Genomic DNA, 23,178 nt, shown 5'->3' with positions numbered 1-23,178 from the left:
AAATCATGACCATAGATTTGGAGGTGCTAATTTGCATTTCACTCAAATGCAAACCTCCCCATTGCAAACTGGAGGTCATCATCCATGTAAGGTAATTAACTAGCTTTAGCCACAGCAAAGTCTGGATATTTACATGCATCATATGCAGATATCCATATTATTTGTAGCCTGTAAGCAACAAATAATGTGAAACTGCCCATACAAACTTCTATTTCAAATCAATATAGCATCTATATCAATTTATCAAGCAATATATCAATTAGTATATTAGTGTAACATAGTGTCAAATCACAAATAAAATATTCACAGCCCTTTTTTGTGTTAGGTAAAAACAGCAGAGTCTATAAGTTTGAACAAGACAGTTGTCTATTTAAAGAATAAAATAACTGTCTGTTAAAATGATTATTAGAGATATTGATAAGAAATGAGCTGCTGTAGAAAATGCAGATACAAAGTTAGTCTGGTACCACGAGTTTAGGTGCTTGAGCTTGTGCTCTAAACAACTATTAGTTACCTTTTTCATGAACAGGAAGCTTAATAAAACCTCTAATTTCTTCCATTTAAATGGCTTTTCTTTCAAATTGGAAATTATTTACCTTAGTCCATTTTCCTTATCATTTCCTCCACTTGTGCTGAGCACTAGTCCCCACAGGGTGTGTCAAACTGCAGAATTCAGAAATTGCAGGTACTTAACGATAAATAAATGATGGGACTCTGCTCTGCTCAGTTAATTAAAAATGTTTATTAAACTTGTTTATGGGACTCCACATTGGTTATTATGTCGTTTCAAGCCTTAGGCAGCAGCGAGTGATAAGAAAATTATATAAAAGTGCTACACTGTGGTTTTTCCCTCCCTCATGTTCTCCCGTGTTACAGGAAGTGGTCGGCACATAGTTTAACAAAACTTTAGCTGGGCTGATTCTCACATAATTTAAAAAGAAAAAAAAAAATCCTGCACTGGAAAACAAAAGCATGCTAAAGTAGTAACGGAAGCACTCGAAATGGACAACCGTATATTGAAAAGTATTGAAAAGCTTGAATTAAGTGTTTAGCATCTTTCCTAAATTACTTATTGAACATTGACCTAAATAGTCTCTAATGTCCTGTCAAGTTACTAATTCAGTGATTTCCAACATCTTTGTTTTTTTTTTACTCATCCTAACAGATATACTCAAGGTCGTCTCCATTAGCACCAAAAAGGTTCATATTTAAATGTGTAAACCTTATTTTATTACAGAAGTGAAATAATTTAGATGACTAACTACTGTGAGTCTAAACTGCAGCACATAATTAATTCTAACCAAATAAGATGTCATCCATGATCTATGTAGTAACGCTTATCTAATCCATCCTTTTATATTGTAAGTCAGTATGAAGCTCTAGAAAAGGTGCCGCTCCTCCTCGTGTTAGAGCCACACCAGCTATCATGCCGAGTACCCACAGACCTGTGGGGGCATTGTTAGGATCCGGAGTTGCTGCTGTTGGTCAAGTCCGAGTTCAGCAACACTAAAAAAATTGGGTCACCTGACTCCTGACTGAAGATCAGCAGTTTTTTTGCTTGCTGATGGCATAGATTCATGGCAGATTTCATCATCAGGCTCCAACTGTGACATTCAGGGAGACAAGTTTTTTTTTGTACACATGCCCACCACAGTCCAAACTGTAACCTCAGTGGCAATCTTTAGGATGTGCTGCTGAAGACTTTACTCAGTGGTTCAACTCTCCAATCATTATCAATACTTAAAAACTACTTGGCAAAAAAAACCTCAAACTGAAATAAATCTGACATTGGAGAGGCGAGTCAAGGAGGCCATTTATGTAAAAAGGAACAAGCCTCTCTAAGAGTACATCTTTCAGTGCAGTGATTGCAGCCATTTCCCAATTGTTTGTACTCATGGACATTGATTAATGGTCATGGCAGTTTGCATATCAACAACGATGAAATCTCAATGCTCATTGTTATGCAGCGGCGCTGGTTTGGATTGTTATGCATGTGTATTGTTTATAAGGCTGGGGAAACCTGCAGTCAGCTGGGACTGTATAAGTCACTTAGATGAGTGAGGAAATGTTTCCCCCCACTGAAAATGCTGCATCCAGATAAGCAGAATCAACTTTCTGGGATTGCATAAGCTTATTATAAACAATGCTACGGTGAATGCTCGCCTTTAGCTAAAGGCGGTCCACCAAAGTAGTCTTGTGTATGACTTTTTTTTTTTTTTTTGGCCGGGCACTGTATATTGAGATCAATACATTACAGTATTAAAGGAGACAGATGTTTAAAAAAAAATCAATTCATCCATCTGCCCTGGTGGGAAGTCTCTGGGCTCCCTGTGAATGACCAAGCTCTTTTTCCTAAGGTGAGTTTAAACACTCCAGAGAAAGTTCATTTGTGGTATACACCAGAAATGGAGAATTATTTTGTCAAAGACATAACAAATATTATAATGAATTCATTTAAAGGAATGAGGACGCTTTCATATTTACACTGTAAATGTTGCATCTAAGATTTGTCTGTAAAAATCTTAAGGATGAAAGACAATTTGACATTTCAAAGTAAAAAATATTTTTGTAACTAAGATATCCTTATTAAATATATTCTTTATTGAAGTATCGCTTGATCAGTCCAAAGTACAGAATCTGCGGCACAGTTCGCAGCAGGAGGCGATGCGTCTGGAATTGCCCTTTACTCCTAAATTTTATATTTGGATGAAGCAACAGTCCTGCAATACTAAATCTGTCAAATGCTTAGTCCAATCAGCAGTCCAATGATTGGTAAGTAGGACCAAAGAAATGTATTGAGGAGATCTGGAGCTTGGTGACATTGAATGTAATAACCTGATGCTGAATCTGAAATACCAGAGTCCAGTCAATAGGGAACCCTGCAGGCAGTGAGCAGGTCAATATCAGAGTTTGCTCTGAAAAAAAATGTGGGTCTGTTAGAAAGCACAAATATAGATCGGATCAGTGTGGATGCGAGGGCCACAGCCATGCTTATATTATCCACCTCACATCTGACCTTATTATTCATTTACACACATTTACAACAATAAACATGCATATTGCTGTTTTTTATGTTAATCATTTGTTCCTATCAGTAATTATCATGGCCATGGAATAAAACACATTCAACAGCAGAGAGCTGACAGGGGTTTGATTTGAGTTAGTTTAGCTTTGTGCTTAGTTGCGTTTGCATTTTATTTACACCGTTTGTTTTATTGGGGTTAGTATGCGAGGTCTCTCAGGTCATTTTGACTGGATAGTTTGTGCCTCATTGCCAAACTCCAGTCGATGATAAATAATAAAAGACTGACTACCAGTCTGGATCAGGATGTTAAAGTCAGCAAGTTCTCACTGGCCTGGTGACCCATTATACAGGGAGTGCAGAATTATTAGGCAAGTTGTATTTTTGAGGAATAATTTTATTATTGAACAACAACCATGTTCTCAATGAACCCAAAAAACTCATTAATATCAAAGCTGAATGTTTTTGGAAGTAGTTTTTAGTTTTAGTTATTTTAGGGGGATATCTGTGTGTGCAGGTGACTATTACTGTGCATAATTATTAGGCAACTTAACAAAAACAAATTTATACCCATTTCAATAATTTATTTTTACCAGTGAAACCAATATAACATCTCCACATTCACAAATATACATTTCTGACATTCAAAAACAAAACAAAAACAAATCAGCGACCAATATAGCCACCTTTCTTTGCAAGGACACTCAAAAGCCTGCCATCCATGGTTTCTGTCAGTGTTTTGATCTGTTCACCATCAACATTGCGTGCAGCAGCAACCACAGCCTCCCAGACACTGTTCAGAGAGGTGTACTGTTTTCCCTCCTTGTAAATCTCACATTTGATGATGGACCGCAGGTTGTCAATGGGGTTCAGATCAGGTGAACAAGGTGGCCATGTCATTAGTTTTTCTTCTTTTATACCCTTTCTTGCCAGCCACGCTGTGGAGTACTTGGACGCGTGTGATGGAGCATTGTCCTGCATGAAAATCATGTTTTTCTTGAAGGGTGCAGACTTCTTCCTGTACCACTGCTTGAAGAAGGTGTCTTCCAGAAACTGGCAGTAGGACTGGGAGTTGAGCTTGACTCCATCCTCAACCCGAAAAGGCCTCACAAGCTCATCTTTGATGATACCAGCCCAAACCAGTACTCCACCTCCACCCTTGCTGGCGTCTGAGTCGGACTGGAGCTTTCTGCCCTTTACCAATCCAGCCACGGGCCCATCCATCTGGCCCATCAAGACTCACTCTCATTTCATCAGTCCATAAAACCTTAGAAAAACCAGTCTTGAGATATTTCTTGGCCCAGTCTTGACGTTTCAGCTTGTGTGTCTTGTTCAGTGGTGGTCGTCTTTCAGCCTTTCTTACCTTGGCCATGTCTCTGAGTATTGCACACCTTGTGCTTTTGGGCACTCCAGTGATGTTGCAGCTCTGAAATATGGCCAAACTGGTGGCAAGTGGCATCTTGGCAGCTGACTTTTCTCAGTTCATGGGCAGTTATTTTGCGCCTTGGTTTTTCCACACGCTTCTTGCGACCCTGTTGACTATTTTGAATAAAACGCTTGATTGTTCGATGATCACGCTTCAGAAGCTTTGCAGTTTTGAGACTGCTGCATCCCTCTGCAAGATATCTCACTATTTTTGACTTTTCTGAGCCTGTCAAGTCCTTCTTTTGACCCATTTTGCCAAAGGAAAGGACGTTGCCTAATAATTATGCACACCTGATATAGGGTGTTGATGTCATTAGACCACACCCCTTCTCATTACAGAGACGCACATCACCTAATATGCTTAATTGGTAGTAGGCTTTCGAGCGTATACAGCTTGGAGTAAGACAACATGCATGAAGAGGATGATGTGGACAAAATACTCATTTGCCTAATAATTCTGCACTCCCTGTATAATTTTTTTAATGGTTACTTATTGTTTTTATTCCATCTAAGAGAACAGTGCCATCAGCTACGGATTGACTATTAAACATTCCTCGTATTATTATATTAAACGTTAACTGGCCAGGCTGCTAGTGTGGCCGTCTTCATTCAGCTGACAGATGCACACTGTAGCCCAGGATTAACACCTGCATATGAAAATGCACTGATAGGTCATTCATGTCTTTGAATCAAAAATCTGATTCAGGGTGAATTTCTAACTTGGTAAGTCGCTCTGATAACCAGTTTTTGAGTTTTACTGATGTCAGAAATCAGAATAAACTTTGCCCAAAAGTAAACTGTCAAACATCAGTAAAAACCTTTCAATGAGATTAAGAATGCTTTGTCCAGATCTCAGCTACCTCTTATTTCTGACTCTGAGCCCTCTACCACTCATAAATGTATTTTATTTTTAATTTAGCTGCACAAGTTTCACTGTGCAGAATGAAGTGCAGGTCATCCAAACAAGGTTGTTCTGTGCTTAACTAAAAGTTGTGTAACTACGAGCATAATGTGTTGGAGCCAATCATTGCTCAAAGGACATCTTGTAACCAACAGCTACAGTACACTGTGTACAGAGAGAGGTGTTCTGCACTTGCTAACATGAGTTCTTGCAGAAGAGCAAGACTTCCAATCAAAGCAGTTCTGTCCATTCGGTTTTTCTTTTTGTTTTGGGGTTTTTTGTTAGGCTTTTTTTTGCTAGGTGTATGAGGAGTCAATAAAAACAGCGAAAAAGCTGCCAAATTCACAACAGTGAAGCGTGGTAATCACTGCTGTAAGCGAGAGAAATGTCAGGTGTCCAAGCCTTAAAAAAACAAATATCCAAATCCCCAAATTAAAAGCTGAATTAATTATCAGAAAATTAACATTTGATTTGATTAAATGAATAATAAGGTGCAGCACTCATTTTTCAGTTTGGCTCACACAGACCTGGATGGGGATAGCATATTTAATATTATCCTTATTATATTTTTACTTTGTTACATGCATATATCCTGTAATGCAAGAGTAGGTCCTGAGATGATTTCTATAAAGCTTTTCTAATATCTCATTCCCACTTGGAGGATTTTCCATTAGTGTTGATGGAAAGGTGTTGACTCATGGTCTCATTTAAAGTTGATGTGGACTCTGCACACTGCGGTCGATTTGTATCTGAAAGTTTAAACAATGCTCTAGTGGTCCTTGTTAGTACATGCTGTATGCTTCCAGTTGGTATGCCAGATACTTTTTCAAAGTTTTACTCTCAAATGCTAAATTTAATTCTACTCTTAACAAAATGTTAAGAGCAAAGAAGAGCAAGCCTTGTTTCTTTCTTTTTGAAAACATTTTTTCAGTAATACCGAGGTGTCAGAGATGTCCCTCATCGTGACGTAATGGCGTATTATCAGCCTTTTGTTTAAGCTATCAAAATGGATACATTTGAAAGGGAGGAGACCTTGCAGATTAGCAGGGCTTTGTCAGCCACACTTGTGTTAACAGCTGGGCTTTTTAAACAATTCTAAAAGCAAGCAATTATGTACTCAAAGTGTTATGCATCAAAGTTTCATCCTTGGCCAGTGTGAGTAAGTGCACTTAATAGGTTTGCAAACAGTTTTTGAGAAGGTACTCAGAAACATCACAGAAATAAAGGCAGTAACAAATATTACAGTGTTTTATGATATCATTTAGAAAATTTGCATGAATTGTCCCTTTTAATTCCTTACATGACATAAGAAGTGTTTATTTTCCAAAGAAAAGATGCCAAGCAGTGTGCAAACCTACTTTAGGGGCTCAGAAGCTAAATACAGGTGCAATTGAGTGACACTGATGCAAAGATGTGTAGTTTGTGTGTAGAGAATTGTTTAAGATCCTGATGACACAGCACCATTTGGCAAGGCAAAAGTACAGGTAATTACAGCTACAGTTGTTTCCCTTACACTTACATATAAAAGAGTCAGTCAGATAGAAAGTTAATGCAAGATTATCTGGCACAGCTTCCTGGTGTTGTGCAGCAGACAACCATAAGAACAGCACGAGCTTGTGCAAACAGTGCACTCATGGGTGCTGGTGCTCACTGCTACTTGCTAATCAATGCAGAAACAGGCAATCGTGTGTCTGTACGGGGAAAGCAAGACCTCGTGGTGGAGGCGCAACTGCTCACTGTTTGGCATTAAATTTTTTGGCTAAGATTCTTCTTAGTAGTTTCCAAAGGGGAATGAAAGGTCACTCAGGTGAACTGAAGCTTAATGATCATTTCTGTGAGAGGGATTTCCAGCAACCACGCTGGGACGGCGTCTTTTTGCACATTGGAAATAAAAGATATCACTACTGAATACCCAAAATATCTCCAAGGTTCAGAAGTTCATAATAAAAAGGATGCACTAGACCAGCAGTCCCCAACCTTTTTTGCGCCACGGACCAGTTTATGCCCGACAAAATTTTCACAGACCGGCCTTTAAGGTGTCGCGGATAAATACAACAAAATAAAACTAGTACTGGTACCGAAAAAAAGAAGACTTATTCATAACACACGTGAAAAGACCAAGTTAACGATAAAAACGATAACAAAATAACGCTGAAAACCGATAAAAACCCTGAAAACCATACATTTCACACCCGAGCCTCAACTCTCGCGGCCCGGTACCAAACGACTCACGGACCGGTACCGGTCTGAGGCCCGGGGGTTGGGGACTGCTGCACTAGACCACCGTCTTACCCATGCAACACTGTAATGCACACGCCTGACACTGAGTACATAACCTTGTCTTTATCACATCACCAACATTAGTAGACTAAACATATTGCAAAACTACTATTAAACAAATGGATGGGCTCCAGTTGTTCAGTGAAAGTAAATCCAGCAGAAAATACATGCACCAAGTTAAAATTTTCATATATTTTTAAGCACCGTAGCTCAAGCTCAATTCCAAAGAGATGAATGTGTTCCCAGTATACTTTCAACTCTGTTATATGCTCACCGTTTGTGCAATTTACACTTTTAATATAGGGGCACACCAGCGAAAAGTAAGGCTACTGTTAATTAGATAAAATTGCCATGGATTTCATGCCTGCACGCTACCAAGAAAATGACTATGTAGCCAAATGACCACTAAACATATTGACTGGTAGTTGTGGGAATTAAACTGGGACAAAAATGGGGGGTTTAATTTCGTGAAAATCACAACTTTAATTAAAGGAATATTATATTGCACTTTAATGATTCAAGCTGGGTGTTTGATCAGTGTCATGGATTCAAAGTTGCACTCACATCTATGCATTTCTTGGTAAGAAATCAAAAGCAAACAAGTTTCTCTCATTCATTATGCCGAGAATGAAATGCCCCAAAGCCTGCTCATTTCCCTGCTTCACTAATCAGTAGCCATGGCACATTTCCCCTCTCTCTGCCACTTGTACTATATTGAAACTAATGGCTTGATTCCCCCAAAAACAGCTTCTTCCTGTATATTCTTCATGTGTTATCCTGCGTGTTGACTGGGTGATATGTCCATGCTCTGTCTCAGTGGATTTATTACTGCCTAGTCAGCAGGCAAGACACAATAATTTGTGCCGCTGGGAATGGCGCAGATGTATGAAAAAACGCACTCTCCCTAGATCCCATCTCTCAGCAAGGATTTTTTTGTTCTGCTCAGTGAAGGTGGAAGGGCTTTAGCAGCTCCTCCTGACAGCGCTGTTCTCCCTACATTGAGCCGCCAGCTGTCCGTTCCTTTGATTAAGCTCTGCATTTTCAACTCCTCATTCACTGCCTTTTCTCTCTCGTATCTGCCCTTGTGCTGCATGGCCTCTAAAGTTTTACGTCATTTGAAAGAGATCTAATTGATATACCGTTTTATTTATTTATTTTTAAGGTGAGCTCATCAGCTGCTCATTTATCCATGCAGTACTCACTGAAATGCAACTAGATGCATTTGGCAATGCTTGCTCGAAAAACAAAGACTTTCTGAATATCCATTAGTGATGCTTCACAGTTACACAAACCACAACACAAGGCAAATTTGGGTCAGGCACTGGGACAGAAAGAATTTGCACCCTTGTTAAATCAAAAAAACCGACATTCCAGTCCAGCCAAAATCACCCCTGGAGAGTCACTGGGTCAGTACACAGGCAGCGGAACATACGATTTTAACAAGCCTGTTGCAGATACAGTATAACAGTCATGCTCAGAGGATTTGTTAGGAATGCTGACTTTGTATAATCTAACCTCGAGTAGCTGCTCTGTCTGTGCGTGAGGATGGAGTGTTTGGTTTAGGAGCTGCCTAAGAAGATTTCCCTCTTCACACTGTGCGTTGGAAGCATTTTATTGTTTCTGTGTTTATCAGCCTTCATCTCACGTACCTTAACAGCATCATACTGCTGCTGCTCAACACTTCTCAAAAATTCAGGTTTTTTTCCCCTTCTTTCTAATGTTGTAGATTCTCCACTGCAGTACCTAAAATTGCTTAACCATCTCATATAACCGTTTTTCCATGGCAACCATCTCCGAAGCTAAAAGTATCAGCATCGTACGAATGCACTGAAATTAAGTGTCAAAGCTTTGCATTCTGCTGATGAGCGTGATTCGCCTCAGATGACCTCATCAGAACCCCATCAACAGAGAAACTTAATTGTATTTGTAAAAGAATGCCCTTGACTGCAAACCACTCCAAAGTAACAAAAGAGGTTTTAAATACAGGCCTAAATAAAGGAAAGGAAATGAAGGGACACGTGAAGCAAATTTTTACTGTTAATATTCTCACTTTACTCTGTAAATGGTTTGTGATTGGTGGCTTTCTCAACCTTAACTGCAGTATGTTACATTTTCACATCTATTAGCTGGTTGGCCGTCATGCCGGGTGCTCTCTTCATCCTCTGGAGTATATTTGGGTTGGGTAGCTGGTAATCTGTCCAGTAGACCAATTCCACAGCGGTCATTTGACAGAAAACCTGAGCCCTAATAATAATAATAATTATGATTAGTATTATGACTATTATTACTGTCAACACTCTTATCTCGTAAGGGCTGCTGTGAATAAAGCACATAAATATGAATCTACAGCTAGCTTGACTGATTTGGCAGAAGCAATGGGAAAATGGCACAAAGTTACCACTCCTAGCTAAGAAATAGCTGGGAATAAAATTTCTAACAAAATGAGGAAAAAAGTATTTTAAAAAAGAAGTCCGTTTTAGCAAAGTTTACAATGAAAATGGGTGATGGTCCTGGTGTTTGAATTTTACCTATGGACAGAGCCAGATTGGTACTTTGTGCCCATCTCCAGAAGGTTGTTTGTCCTCTGGGCAGCTTTCTCTTAGCGGACCTCTCACCTTTTCATATTGTAGCAGCTAGTAGCAGTTTCTTTAAACATGTCCATAAAAAGATAGCTGCTGCTTGCGTCACTCATTGGTTTTGAAGCTTTAACCTGAACATTACAGTCATCAACATTTTATTAAAGTTGGGCGTTTTTACATAGGAGCCATCAGATGATAACCCTCCACTACATGTAATAATGCATCTATTAAGGCTTACAGACTATAAATTCACAGTTTGACGACTCAAGCTTCACTTGTTCAGTATCAGCATTGATCCTCTCGTCTCTGTCTTTACTCTACCAGGTTCAACTGTTTTGAAGTTTTTGCCTTGGATGGAGCCAGCACCAATATTCTTCAATTTTGCACTGCAGCAGAAAGCACAGACTGGCTCCAAGCAATATCCACAAATATCAATGACTTGACACAGGAGAATGTAAGTGTATTTCTAAACATTAGAGGCTTGGTTGGATCTTCCTCTGAGTGTGTACTAAAAATGAAGGTGAAAAGAGTGATTCGAATGCTCTCGTGTTTCCATAAAGTTTAAAATGAATGATTTACACATGCACATTAATAGTTTCACAACGGGAGGAAGGAAGGAATCACAAAACTTGACAAAATTCAGGTTGTGAATTATTTTCCACTTTTGATCTGCTCAGTAATAAAAGAACCCTTGAAACTGTTTTGCCCACAGTTGTTCCCCCCATCACACATTAAAGTAGTTTTAATAGACCCTTCCTGGCAAGCACTCATTGACTCACAGTGGCACCTCTCCCCCTCTACTGACAAAAAAAAAAAAAAAAAAGATGCTCTTCGATACCTAATTAATGGCTGCTAAGTAGTCATTCGGCGCGTGCTCTGCTCGCTCTCATTTCCTCCTATTTCACTTTGATTATCACGCTGATGATGCGAATAGTTTTTGGTGAGGATGAAGACTTACTGTAAGCCCGTGCTCATCGATGGCACAGCTGCCTTTTTTAAAAAGTGTGATTAATTCATGCCTGCATTCACCTAATTACGGACGTGCAGCGTGATTGCTAAATGGCCAATCAGGATGTAATTGTGTTGCCACCTTGGGAGAGAGCGGAACTTTTGTTTTAATGACCTACAACCTTTAAATAGACTCTTTAACACTCTTGGGGTCCGTCGCAGACATGGTGGAAGACTATATGATGCTCTTTGATGTTCTTTTAGAGGAAATAGAGAAAAAAATATAAATATTTGGGCAGCAGCTTGCTGATATCTAATAATATGAAGATTTCAGGTGACGGTGAACTTTTCGAATGTAGCTCAGGTGGAACAAGCAAGTCGCGAGCCCCATGCTGATTGTGATATGCTGACACACCAGGTGTGCTTTCAGTGTGAAAATGCTTTGCTCTGGTTTGCAGCATTTTTCCTGCTGAGTGATAACCTCTGTGGCACATTTGGAAAATGCTTCTCTTTTTCTGGACCTATATTTTCTGAAGGTGGGCTTTAATTGACATGCACTGTCATCCAATGACTTTAAAATGGGTCTGCTATTTTGTGGATTGGTGGGGAGCCAACATGTCACTCCAGAGAGGCGTTTTTTCATTTTCCTTTATTTCACTGATTTCATTTATTGTGTCCATGAATTTATTAGATTCATTTGCAGGAAAACATGTTTCCCAGGCAGTGCTGCCAACTTCAGATGTTTTTATTACCTCATTAATACTTTATAATACATTTATATTTGCTACTTAATTTACATTTGGTTTTTTTTGCTTTCCTGAGCAGTTTGTGTGGTGTGGTGGTGTTCACTGCCCCGCTAGAGAAGGCTACTGCCTTCATGTAGTTCCATGGGGCTACATGGACTTTAACAGTGTTTACGATGGCCATATGTGTCACAATAACATTTATATTAAAAGACTAAATGAGTCACTTAACCTGTGGTTTTAACAAACAAGCTGATTTGTTTATTTATAATAAGTTCTGTAGCATTTAAGTGGTTAGACCTTAGCTTCTCTTGACACGCAGAATGTAAATAGACATTTAAAACTGGTTAGAGTTTGTAAAAATGCACAAAAGCTTTTTAACTCTTTGATTCAAAGCTATTAAGGGTTCAGAATGTTTTTATGTAATCTGAAATGTAAATATGTTTTCTAACTGTATATCTGTTTAATTTCTGTTTCTTTTAATAGATAAAGATCATCAACAAGTACTGCTCTTCAGATGATCAAGTATGTCATTATTTGCCTAACTTGACACAAACACATCATTTTTGTATCTTTTTGAGAACAGGTGCTTAATTGCCAGAAGACCAACAGGCCAATTAAATTCCTTCTGACAGCACACCTTCAGACCACAAAAGAGGCGAAAATCAAACTGAAAATGCCGTCCAACTGCTTGGACGACACTATCAATGTGTATCCCTGCTCTATGAGCAGAAACCTGCCATGTGTGAAATGGCCTGTTGAAGTTAACTCAAATATTTTCCACTGACCATATTCTGGGTGTGAATATCTATTTTAGTCTCTAAAGCAGAGGTCTCAACTGCAGACTGCAATGTTTTAGAAACGGCACTTCTAGCCGTTACATTCATCTCACTTAACACTCGTCCAAAGCTCCTTTTGAACGGCCATAACAGCGTTTCTAGTTATTGTCGTGGCCTTTTTATTTTTTTTATTGTTGTCAAGTTTTCAATTTAGTTACTACTGGTGAGCACATTCCTAGGAGTATACCAATGTATCCCATGTTGGCAGTAACTTTATACACATGTCTATTTAAGTTTTTTGTGAGAAATGTTATAAATGTGTTTAAAATGGCATCGTCTGCATACGACTGCAGCTCTGTGCAAAATCATCAGGGCAATATGAAAATTCAATTCAATTTGTCAGGGGAAAAAAAAAGTAGAACTTGCTCACTCAAAACTTTACTGCAGGATGCTTTAGATAGAACGTATTGCCAGCAAACAGTCAAGGCCCGAACTTAGAAATCACTGGACGTTGTTAACCACGGGATACGGGAGTGTAGCTGATAAGCAGTGCTTGGGATTTTCTCTGCTTTCCTCTGCTTAGATGAGACTTCCAAGTCAATCTGGAGTAGATAAAAGGAAATTGTTGCAGTGCAGCTGAGACTGCAGAACTGTATTGAAAAGTATCGTTTTAAATGGATGTTTTCTGAGCTGCGTCATTGGGTCCCCCCCCATTCACTTACTTTGTCAGTGCACTGTAGACCATTCTTTTCCATTTTCTTAGTAAGAACATATTTTTCATTGTGTGTGTCTTTTTGTGTATTATCCATTTATTTATTTCAAATCAAATAATGAAAATGTATCCTTCTGAATCTCTGCAGATTGTTCACATGGGCTGGGCATGCGAATGCCCCGAGGGTAGCGCTCCCGGTCGATCTTCAACATTTAAGTTCCTGGCACTCCGAGGACCATATTTTTATATCTTCAAAAGTCCGCCGGTAATTTGTTTTTTCAATTTTCCTATTCAATATGGAGAGGAAATTGGTACATTTCTGTGGTGGGTCAGAAACCTGACTAGAGTTGGGCAGGTTTATAAATCATTTCTTCTAAAGTGAATCATAAACAAAATACATTTCTACAGCTGGCTTTTAGAAAGGAGGGGTTGTGGTATGGTGCATATGTTTGGTGTGGTACTGGATACATGTAATTAGCAAAGGCAACAGATTAAAAAATAAGAACTCTCGGTCCTCATGTTCTCAGTAGATGAAAAGCCTGAAGTTTTGAAACATAAGAAAACAATTTGCCCACATTTTGTGTTTAATATTGTTGTGAGACCTCTGTGTCATCGTGTAATGTTGATACTTACAGAATCTTTTTTTTTTTTACAATAAACATGTAATATCAGAATAACAGAAATGACAGTTGGCCATTATATTGTTTATAGTGCAATTCCTCTAGTAGTTTATATCGGAGGTACAGAATGAAGCATACGAGCTTTTATTCTGTCCTTCTCTGTACCAGAAGTTCTGTTCACTCGTTGGTATAAAAACCACTGGACACTAAAGTGTCTTTTGTCCTCCTTATATAATTTAGAAAGTGTTTCTGGTTAATCACAGTTATTCAGTGGTTTTTCTCCCGAGGTAGTGTGTGCACATTAATTGTGAGTTAAGTTTTCTTGGCCTTCCTGCTGGACTGTGTCTTTGTTACCCTTTACACAACTGTACACAGGAGAAGCTAATGTTCTCTTTGATGGTTCGTTAGTGTAGCAAACTTTGGTGTGCATGTATTTGCTCTGTTTAAATTCAGATTGTCAGAGACTTTTGATCTCTTCTTAGCTGCAGTTTGAGAACAGAATCCAAGCGTTTCCTGACCATTTTATGAGGAGGCACGAAATAATAATAATGACTATTGACGACAGTGGCTGTAGGTGAACAAATACAGTGCAGCATTTCTTCATAAATATTTTCATTTCAAATTGCTCATTATTGTGAAAGAGAAAAAATACTGTAAGAGGGGGGAAAAATTTTTGTAAAAAGCTTGTTTTAAGTCATAAAGAAAATTCTCTTGCTTGAACAAGTTGCAGCAAATTAAAGTTTTTCCAGGCTTGAAGTGTGCCAGGCAGGCACCTGTAAGTGCAAACGTCCCGAAAGGAACTCCAGATATTGCAAGCCTTAGGTCTGCTCACATCTACTTATTACAAATACTGGATAACATTTCAAACCCAGCAGACCAAAATAATATGAAGGGTCTTACAAGAGGGCGACCCCCATCACCAAGATCTGCAAAAGCAGATCTCGTATCTAATCTTGTGAAGCCATCTTACACTTCCTGAGAAAACAGCATGCGTGTTACCCAAAAGTGCAAACCCCCCCCCCAAAAAAAACATCTCATGCATGTTGAGTGCTGCTCTTTTATGATTGGTGAGGACCATTCCACATGTAAAATGCAGTGGTGAGTGAGAAAACAGTTATGATAAAAGCAGGTGGAGCAGCTTCAAGCTGAATAGCAAAGCAAATATAGAAAAATAATTATATTCAAGAGCAGATAAAACTGTAGATTCCTCAAATATCTTACATCTCGTAAAAGTGTGTTCTCAAAAACCAGTTTTAGACCGTTTTTCCTTGGTGGGTGTTCCACATTAATATTTAAAAATGAGTATAGCATTCAGCTGGGCTCCTAATAATATATATTAACAGTTTAAATGTTACAGCCATGAAGAAATTTGGATATGAATGGTGGGCTGAAGATTCTCTGGTGACTTTATTAATAGAATGCACCAGGTTTTATTTTAGTTTGGAGTTTAGTTTAATTAGAGATGTGTGAAATGTATCAAAAGCAGGCTGTAGATTTGCAAAGAAGATGTTAAGGAAAGAGGTAGTCGCATATAAAAGTAGCACCATCTGTGTTAACTTTAGTTTTTGGTGCCAGAGATAAATTTTATGGTGAATAAAAAAGGTCCAAGACTGGATTCCCTGCTGAACACCTGTGCAAACTACAAGGACATCTGGGCTGAAGTCTTTGGAGTACAAATTAAACATGGCCTGTTAATCTGCACTGACTGAGCAAAGCTTTTCTAGTAGAGTGTCACGATACTGAATTAAATGCTTTTGAGAAATCCACAGAATAAAACAAAGAACCTTTAAGATGGTTATTAGTCTTTATATACGCTTACCTACTGCAATTAACTTAAAAATGAGCTATAAGAAGAGCAGTTAGCCCAGCACAGAGGCAAAACAGGGAGAGGTCCAGTTTAAACTGACAACTTTACGACATATCTTATATCCGCTTATCAATCCAAAAAAAAAGAAGAAGAAAACATTAGAACATATAGAATTAAAGATTTTATTGTTTTAAAATATCTTCGAATAAAATTAAATGATAATTGAAAGAATGGAAATCAGATTTAGCTTTTCTAATAAGTACAAGACAGTTTTTTCTTAGTAGCTGAAACTTTGCAGATAGAAGATTGTTAGATATTCAAAATCAGTCTGTTCTGCAATGAGAGCATTGTGGAGGAGAACCAAGGATTATACACAGATATATTCTGAAAATTTTAAGGCGGCATGATTAAGTACATATTAAAATTTGTGACGTGATGAAAGGTAGGTCATGATTGGAAACGTTTTCATTTTAATTGAGGTCAGAGTGCTGCTGTTACTTAAAAAAATAAATGTTTTCATTAAGATATTTAAAATTCAGTTTATTTATAAAATGTAGCAGGTTGTTAGTCTGAAGGTCAAACATTTTTCTGTCACATGTAGTTGGGCACTGGTAGCTGATGTATCCAGAAGAAATTGCACCAGTGGGTTATTTAAGTGGGTTATTTGTTCAAATATGATCTATCATGGTTGATCTAAAAGGAATGCATTTATTTGGACATGTAAGGCTACAAATCAATTATTATATAATAATCTCTTGTAATGTTGTTGTAATGTAGCAGAACGTTTAGAGAGCAAATCTAAATTCAAGTCACACTCAATAACTTCCTCAGAACTAACATGTAATGGCAATACTTCGGCAGTCTCTGACAGGGCTGAACTGCTTGCAGCAGGGAGATGATGAACTCCAGTAACAGTAAAATGTGCACTACCTCCAGGGGAGTCAATAACAATATATTCAGTAGTCTGGTAGCGAAGCAACATTAACAAGGCAAGCCTCTGTGTAGAGCCTTTGACACAGTCATACTGCACCTTGTTGTTTTCCTGTCAATGCCAAAGACATGTAGTAATCCAAATTTATGTCCACATGATTGACCTGGTTAGGCAAGTTTCAGTAAGGACAAAAATTCTGTTATGTCAACAAAATGCAATTTTTGGAATTGTAAGGGGCTTCTTATGTTTAGATGTAATATAGCTCACTGAACTGTACTGAGAGGTCATTTCAGTGGAGATGTGTTCTCTCTCTCGGGAGGCTGTGTATTGATCATTGAAAGATTATTTAATTTAACTATAGATAAGGTGGGTCAGAAGCTAGAGCGGATCAGGGTAGATGAGGATTCCTCCATTCTGCATGTCAAAGTATCCTTGAGTAAGGTCCTGGATCTATCAGAGTCGTGACTGGGTGAATGAGGCTTGTAGTAAAAAGTACTGTTAAACTAGGAAAAGTGCTAAACAAGTACCAGTCCACTCATCTGGATTAATAACTACCTAACAGCATTTCACTTCAGTAATTTTGCAGGAACACTCATATCAGTTGCCTTTCTTCTGATATGCAGCCTTCTTCAGTGGCCAGCTGTATGGACAGTATGAGTCCTGCTAGCTTCCTTTTATTCCCCTTTTCCCGCCAACTGGTACTCAGCTGTATGAGACACTTTTCATATTTACAGCTAAATCAACAAGTAGGTCTGAGAGACCATTACCTGACCATGAGATGAGAAGCTTCTTCCTCCCACACGCTGAAGACATGCATGTAAGGTTATTTGGTGACTCTAAATTGGCTACATATGTGAGGTTGATGAAGTGAAATGTATAGAATAAAAGTGCTATATGAATGTATGCTTAAAGTTCTCTGAGGGGTCAGTAAGATGACAAAAGCATTGTATATATGTGGATATTACATAGCTCAACAGCCAGTATTGCTGCCTCTCTGTACTCATTAGCACACTGACAGCATTTCCATGTACTGAATATCTTAAAGAGCTCTGCTAACCTTGCCCTTGCTACTTGACATCCCACTGTCCATTTGCATATGTGCAAGAAATTAAGCATTTCATCTATGCAGATGCTTTCTGCAACTCACGTAGGCACACTGTTGCATTCCTTTTGACTTCCATCCTCTGCTCGAGTCTCCAGACTGGCTCTGTTTCTGTGTCAGGTTACACGGCTGTCTGAACAGTGCATTTTTACAATTCCCTCTGCACACTGATGCTTTGTGTTAACATTAGTGATGGTCACCCCAGCTGTTTGTTGAAATGGCAGGAACAAGAGCCTGGCCTTGTTTAAACTACACTTGCTGATACCATCAAACGGGCCCTTTGTTGCAACCTGTGCATCATTGTGCTTGAGACATCACTACAGGAAAAAGAATCATAACCATCAGAGATTTTTAGTAACACTGGGTGAGAGGCCTCTGGTCTGGTATACTCAACCACATACATAAGCTACAACATTAAAACTTAATCTGGCACAACCCCCCCATTCCCAAGAAAACAGATTTAACCTGGTAGGGCATGGACAAAGGACCTATGGGGGTGTCCTGTGAAGTTCTAGGATATTGGTTTGTGGGTTCTGCAGCTGGGTCGTACTCTTAGCGTGGGGGATTTTGCTTGGTCTTTAGAAGATTTGATGTCCATTAAATGGCAGAACCTAAAGTTTACCAGGAGAAGGTTATAATGTAATGAGATCATTAGCATTATTAACTTCACCTGTCAGTGCTGATAATATTTTGGCCAGTATAATTTTTAAACTGTTCTTTAAAGTGCTGCAGGAAAGTCTTTTACAAAGAGTATGCCAGAGGCTAAAAAAAAAAATTGTGACACAGAAATGGTGTTTTTGAAGGTGAGCTTAGGAAGAAAAAACCCCAAACCTTTTTGTAGCTTTTCGTAGTTTTTAAATAAAGAGAAAAAGCTACAGGCTGGGAGCAGGCGAGAACTGCAGTACACTACACACAACGCAGATCAGTTACAAAAATGAAAAGGGTTTTTTTGGTTAAGATATAGGCCAGTCATAGGACCAACAAATCATGTTTACAGGATGAGAGCAAAAGAAGTGAGCAGCTGTACTTTTAATGAACAATACTAATGGATGTATTGTGAAGTCACTGAAGTTATGGTTCCTTGAGCTAAAGACATTATGCAGCTGGTGGGCTGTGAAATGCCAGACGTGTCCTCTAGCTTGTGTTGAAAAATGGTAGTAGCCAATATCCCAGAGGCCGAGAGGCCTTGAATATTCAGCAGTATGTTTTTATTAGTATCAATTATCATGTGTCAAAAAGAAGTCAACAGTAACAGCTCAGCAGAGTAAGAGAAAATTTACTTTAGTACTTCAACAATGTTAGCTGTTGGAAACCAAAAAAAGGCCTTATTTTTATTATTTTAAATCCAAAATTTTCCGCATATGGGATAAAACATGGCCGAATGAATATACCCAAACCAACAGTGTGTGATTTTGCACCACGACTGTCATTTCACCACCACGTCCATGACATGACGCCTGGCGCGAACAGTAAGGAGTCTTTAGGGATGTTTACGGCTGTCGCTACGTGTTATTCAGTCATTTAGATTTTTCATGCAAAGCTGATTTTGTATGGGATGTTTTGTTGTTTTGTTATTTATAGGACCAGTACAACACAACCTATCGTAAAGAAGACAAAGAGGCAGTAGACATTGTTCATTGTGATTAAATAAGTGGAAATACACTGAGGAACGATTTTAGAACAGTCCATCCATCCATCCATTCGCTACCGCTTATCCTTTTCAGGGTCGCGGGGGGTGCTGGAGCCAATCCCAGCTGTCATAGGGCGAGAGGCGGGGTACACCCTGGACAGGTCGCCAGTCTGTCGCAAGGCTAACACACAAGGACAGACAACCATTCATACTCACATTCACTCACAGATTCACACCTAGTGGCAATTTGGATTATCCAATTAACCTATCCCCACAAATTGCATGTCTTTGGACGGTGGGAAGAAGCCGGAGTACCCGGAGGGAACCCACGCAGACACGGGGAGAACATGCAAACTCCACACAGAAAGACCCTGGCCTGATGGTGGAATTGAACTCAGGACCTTCTTGCTGTGTGGCAACAGTGCTAACCACCGTGCTGCCGTGCTGCCCATTTTAGAACAGTTTCACAACTAATTTTGTTTACCTGGGACATAATGGATCTTTCTTTGATCTTATTAGATGCTATCACACTGGAAAATTATTTTAAATACCTAAACAAAATCAATCAACAAATTAAGGATTTTCTTTATGTACAAGCAAACTGAATGTTGCAGAAGATGCAGCAGACATTTTCATGAATTCAGTAGTTTAGTTTATTAAGATCCCCGTTAGCTCCTGCAATAGCAGTACCTACTCTTCCTGGAGTGTGACGAAATTTAATAAAAAAAAAAAAAATTTCATACAAAAAAGACGTACTACATTAAAAGAAAAAAAAAGGCTCAAAAACAAGAGAACACCACAATTAAAACCAATAGCTCCACATTAAATATCTGTAAGAATCACAACTCACTTTTGCTTTTTAAATGATCAACTGACCAACATGCTCATCACACAGATGTCTGAAACCTAACAAAAAATAACCAATTCTACTGACTATTCCCGTGTAATTGTAATTTTTTATATATATATATATATATATATATATATATATATATATATATATATATATAGTTTCAATTTTTTGCAAAAAGTTGTGTTAATTCCTAAGATCAAGAATAGTCCTCAGAGTAGTCATTTGAGGATGACTATTCTATCCAGTCTGTACTTTGGAGTCAGACGTATAAATATGTTTAAAATTTAAATGATAAAAGCTCCTTCTAGGATAATGCTGATTGTTTGTTGTTGTGAAACTAAACCAAACCAAACTAAACAAGGAGCTAAACTTAAGTTACATAAGATTATTTACTCAATTGTACAGTAACTCCTAACATAACTCTTGCATATGTGTCTCTGATTTCTAGGAGTTGGTCAGTTAGCTTGATGCTAACACCTAATGAAAGTACAAATCTAAGACTAGTCATGAAATTTAGTTAATAATGTTAAATATTAAATCATCAAAAATACTTACTTCAGGTAATTCTAAAGCTAATGTTGAAATAGCATAAAGAAAAAAAAGGATGGATTTTTGCTTACCAAAGAGGATTATAAACATCAACTACACTACAGATATTTAATATTATTAGCATACGTGTAACCTTTTCAGATGACTGATCATCAGGCTTATAGTGTCCACTTGGCAAAAAAAAAAATCAAATGACCGCACTTTGTGCATAACATTGTATCTCAGTTTAAGCACACCCCAAATAAAGCTCCCAGCCTTGCGTTGGACATGCAGTAAGCCTGTATGTCTACTAAATTCAGCCGTCACTTTCATTTTAAATTTTTCTTTCTGTGGCCATAAAAAAATATTCTCAGTTGGATTTTTTACAAATCCCAATTTAAATCTGAGGGATTATTTAAAGTTGTTATTTGTGAAACAAAACCTGGAAGTCCTAGTTTTTAAAGGCTCTGGTTTATTTTGCTGTAGTCTTTGAAATCTACGCGTTACTTTCATGATTTAAATGTTCTCCCCGTGCCGAGTGCAGCAGGATCAATCCATTTTGCTCCCTGACACTGGCAGTCATCCAGGGCTTCACAGAAAGCAACAAAGTGACCTGCCTAACTTTCATTTGCATTTATTATCTGGATGAGGAAGTGCTGCTAACAAGTGCAAAAAAGCTTGTTTGTATACGCTTCCTCTTCATCTCATCCTCCTTGATGTTTATTTCTCAGATCAGTGCTGCTGACTGGGGACAAGCTGAAACAACATATAACCTCTATGAGGTTCTTTTCAAGGTTCACAAGGTAAGTTATGAGAAGGATGCTGTGATGTGCATCAGGGCTGTTCAAATTTTGATCACTTCTTTGCTCTCTTTAAAGATGTCAGTTTTCCTCTTTGAGCATGTCATATAGTGATTCAGGGAGCTGTCTAACCAAGGCATGTACACAGAGAAGGTTCATCTGTTTAATCTGCGAATATAGAGAAATACTAGTGATTCCTTCTACTTACATCAGCTGTAGAAAGTGAAATAACAGCGTACCTTTCCCCCAGTATGTAGTAATTACAAGCTTGCATTACAGCTGTGGATGGCAGAGGACTGCTGGCTCCAGGCAAGGCTCTACTTGGGACTGGAGCATTCTCCTGAGCAGGACACGGAGTCTCTGTGCTTCAGTATTCTGGTCGGCCACGGCCAGAGCCACACCTTCAGGGTAGAGCTGGCCACTGACCTGGCTATCTGGGAGAAGTCCTTCCAAAGGGCGGTCTTCTTGGAAGTGCAGCGAATACAAGTGAGTACTTTCATATAAAATGATCTCGGACCCTTTTTGGGTATTTTCTGTTTGAATATTAGTTCGAATGGAGTGCCTCTAAAATAAAGCACCTTTTTCTCAACTCAAAGGAGGAACGCGAAGTATTGAATGTTTGTGGAAATTAAGACCACAGCACAACTCTGTGTTTCCGTTGGGCTTTAGAGCCAGAAGGAAGATAAATAGCATCAATAATCTTGGATGATGACTAAAATATACTCTTCCAAATGCAAACATGACAGTCTGAAAATGGAGCTTTATAATCCTTTAATACCAGTATTATTGCATAGGAACATTACAGCACAATTGCATTTGTGTGTAATATTCCTGTACAATCGTGCACTGATCCATTTAACATAACAGAACAGCACAAAAATGTTAACATAAAATTTGAAAGCCATTTAAATCCTTCTGTAACACCTATATGATATAGCTATGGTTATTGTCATTGCACCTTTTGTTTTGAGGAAGTGACTTGCATTCATCATTTACTTCCTGTATTTATTAAAACTGTGTATATTATATTTGATACATGAGTTTTTGAACACCTCTTAAAGAAGAAGAAAAATCTGTGTTGATTGGTTAGATGGAGACAATGAGCTGGAAAGGATGTGCAGCAGGTTAGGATGATTAAAGACAGAGATAGAAATGGATGGAGTTAAGTTAGTGGAGTGCAGAGAATTAGTAAGGTGGAAGCGAGGGTAGCTGTGTAAAGGAATGAAGTGTGGAAAGCCGTGTTTATCCAGGTGGCATACCTGTGATGGTATGAAGATGTCTTGAAGAGAGGATGTGGTGTTTTTTAAACTCGAGTGTTTAACACAATCTTGGACAAAAACTGGTTCACCCGAAAGACAAAACGCCAAAACACAGACTTAACAATGTGGTGTATGCTGTACAGTGCAGCGAGGAATGCTCAGACCTCTACATTGGAGAGACCAAACAGCCACTTCACAAGCGCATGGCACAACACAGAAGAGCCACCTCCACAGGACAAGACTCAGCTGTCCATCTGCA

The 23,178-nt window shown here is 38.6% G+C and overlaps 1 protein-coding gene across 1 annotated transcript in view; it reads left to right on the top strand.

The window, feature by feature from the left end:
• The window catches only part of sntg2 (syntrophin, gamma 2), a 109,068-nt gene that overhangs the window by 59,818 nt on the left and 26,072 nt on the right, over positions 1–23,178 (top strand). Inside the window, exons 10-14 of the mRNA XM_086274598.1 lie at positions 10,532–10,661; positions 12,385–12,423; positions 13,538–13,654; positions 21,592–21,663; positions 21,940–22,146. Coding sequence (XP_086130724.1) covers positions 10,532–10,661; positions 12,385–12,423; positions 13,538–13,654; positions 21,592–21,663; positions 21,940–22,146 — 565 coding nt within the window. The remainder of the gene's footprint in view (positions 1–10,531; positions 10,662–12,384; positions 12,424–13,537; positions 13,655–21,591; positions 21,664–21,939; positions 22,147–23,178) is intronic.

The sequence above is a fragment of the Aulonocara sp. 'chitande type north' Nkhata Bay genome, linkage group LG19 (assembly GCF_057382095.1).
Source record: "Aulonocara sp. 'chitande type north' Nkhata Bay isolate Kocher_YH1m ecotype deep benthic linkage group LG19, A_spYH_male_GT1.1, whole genome shotgun sequence".
In the NCBI taxonomy this organism is placed as follows: Eukaryota; Metazoa; Chordata; class Actinopteri; order Cichliformes; family Cichlidae; genus Aulonocara; species Aulonocara sp. 'chitande type north' Nkhata Bay.
Note: the sequence above shows the minus strand (reverse complement) of the source record. Positions and strands in the feature narration are given on the sequence as shown.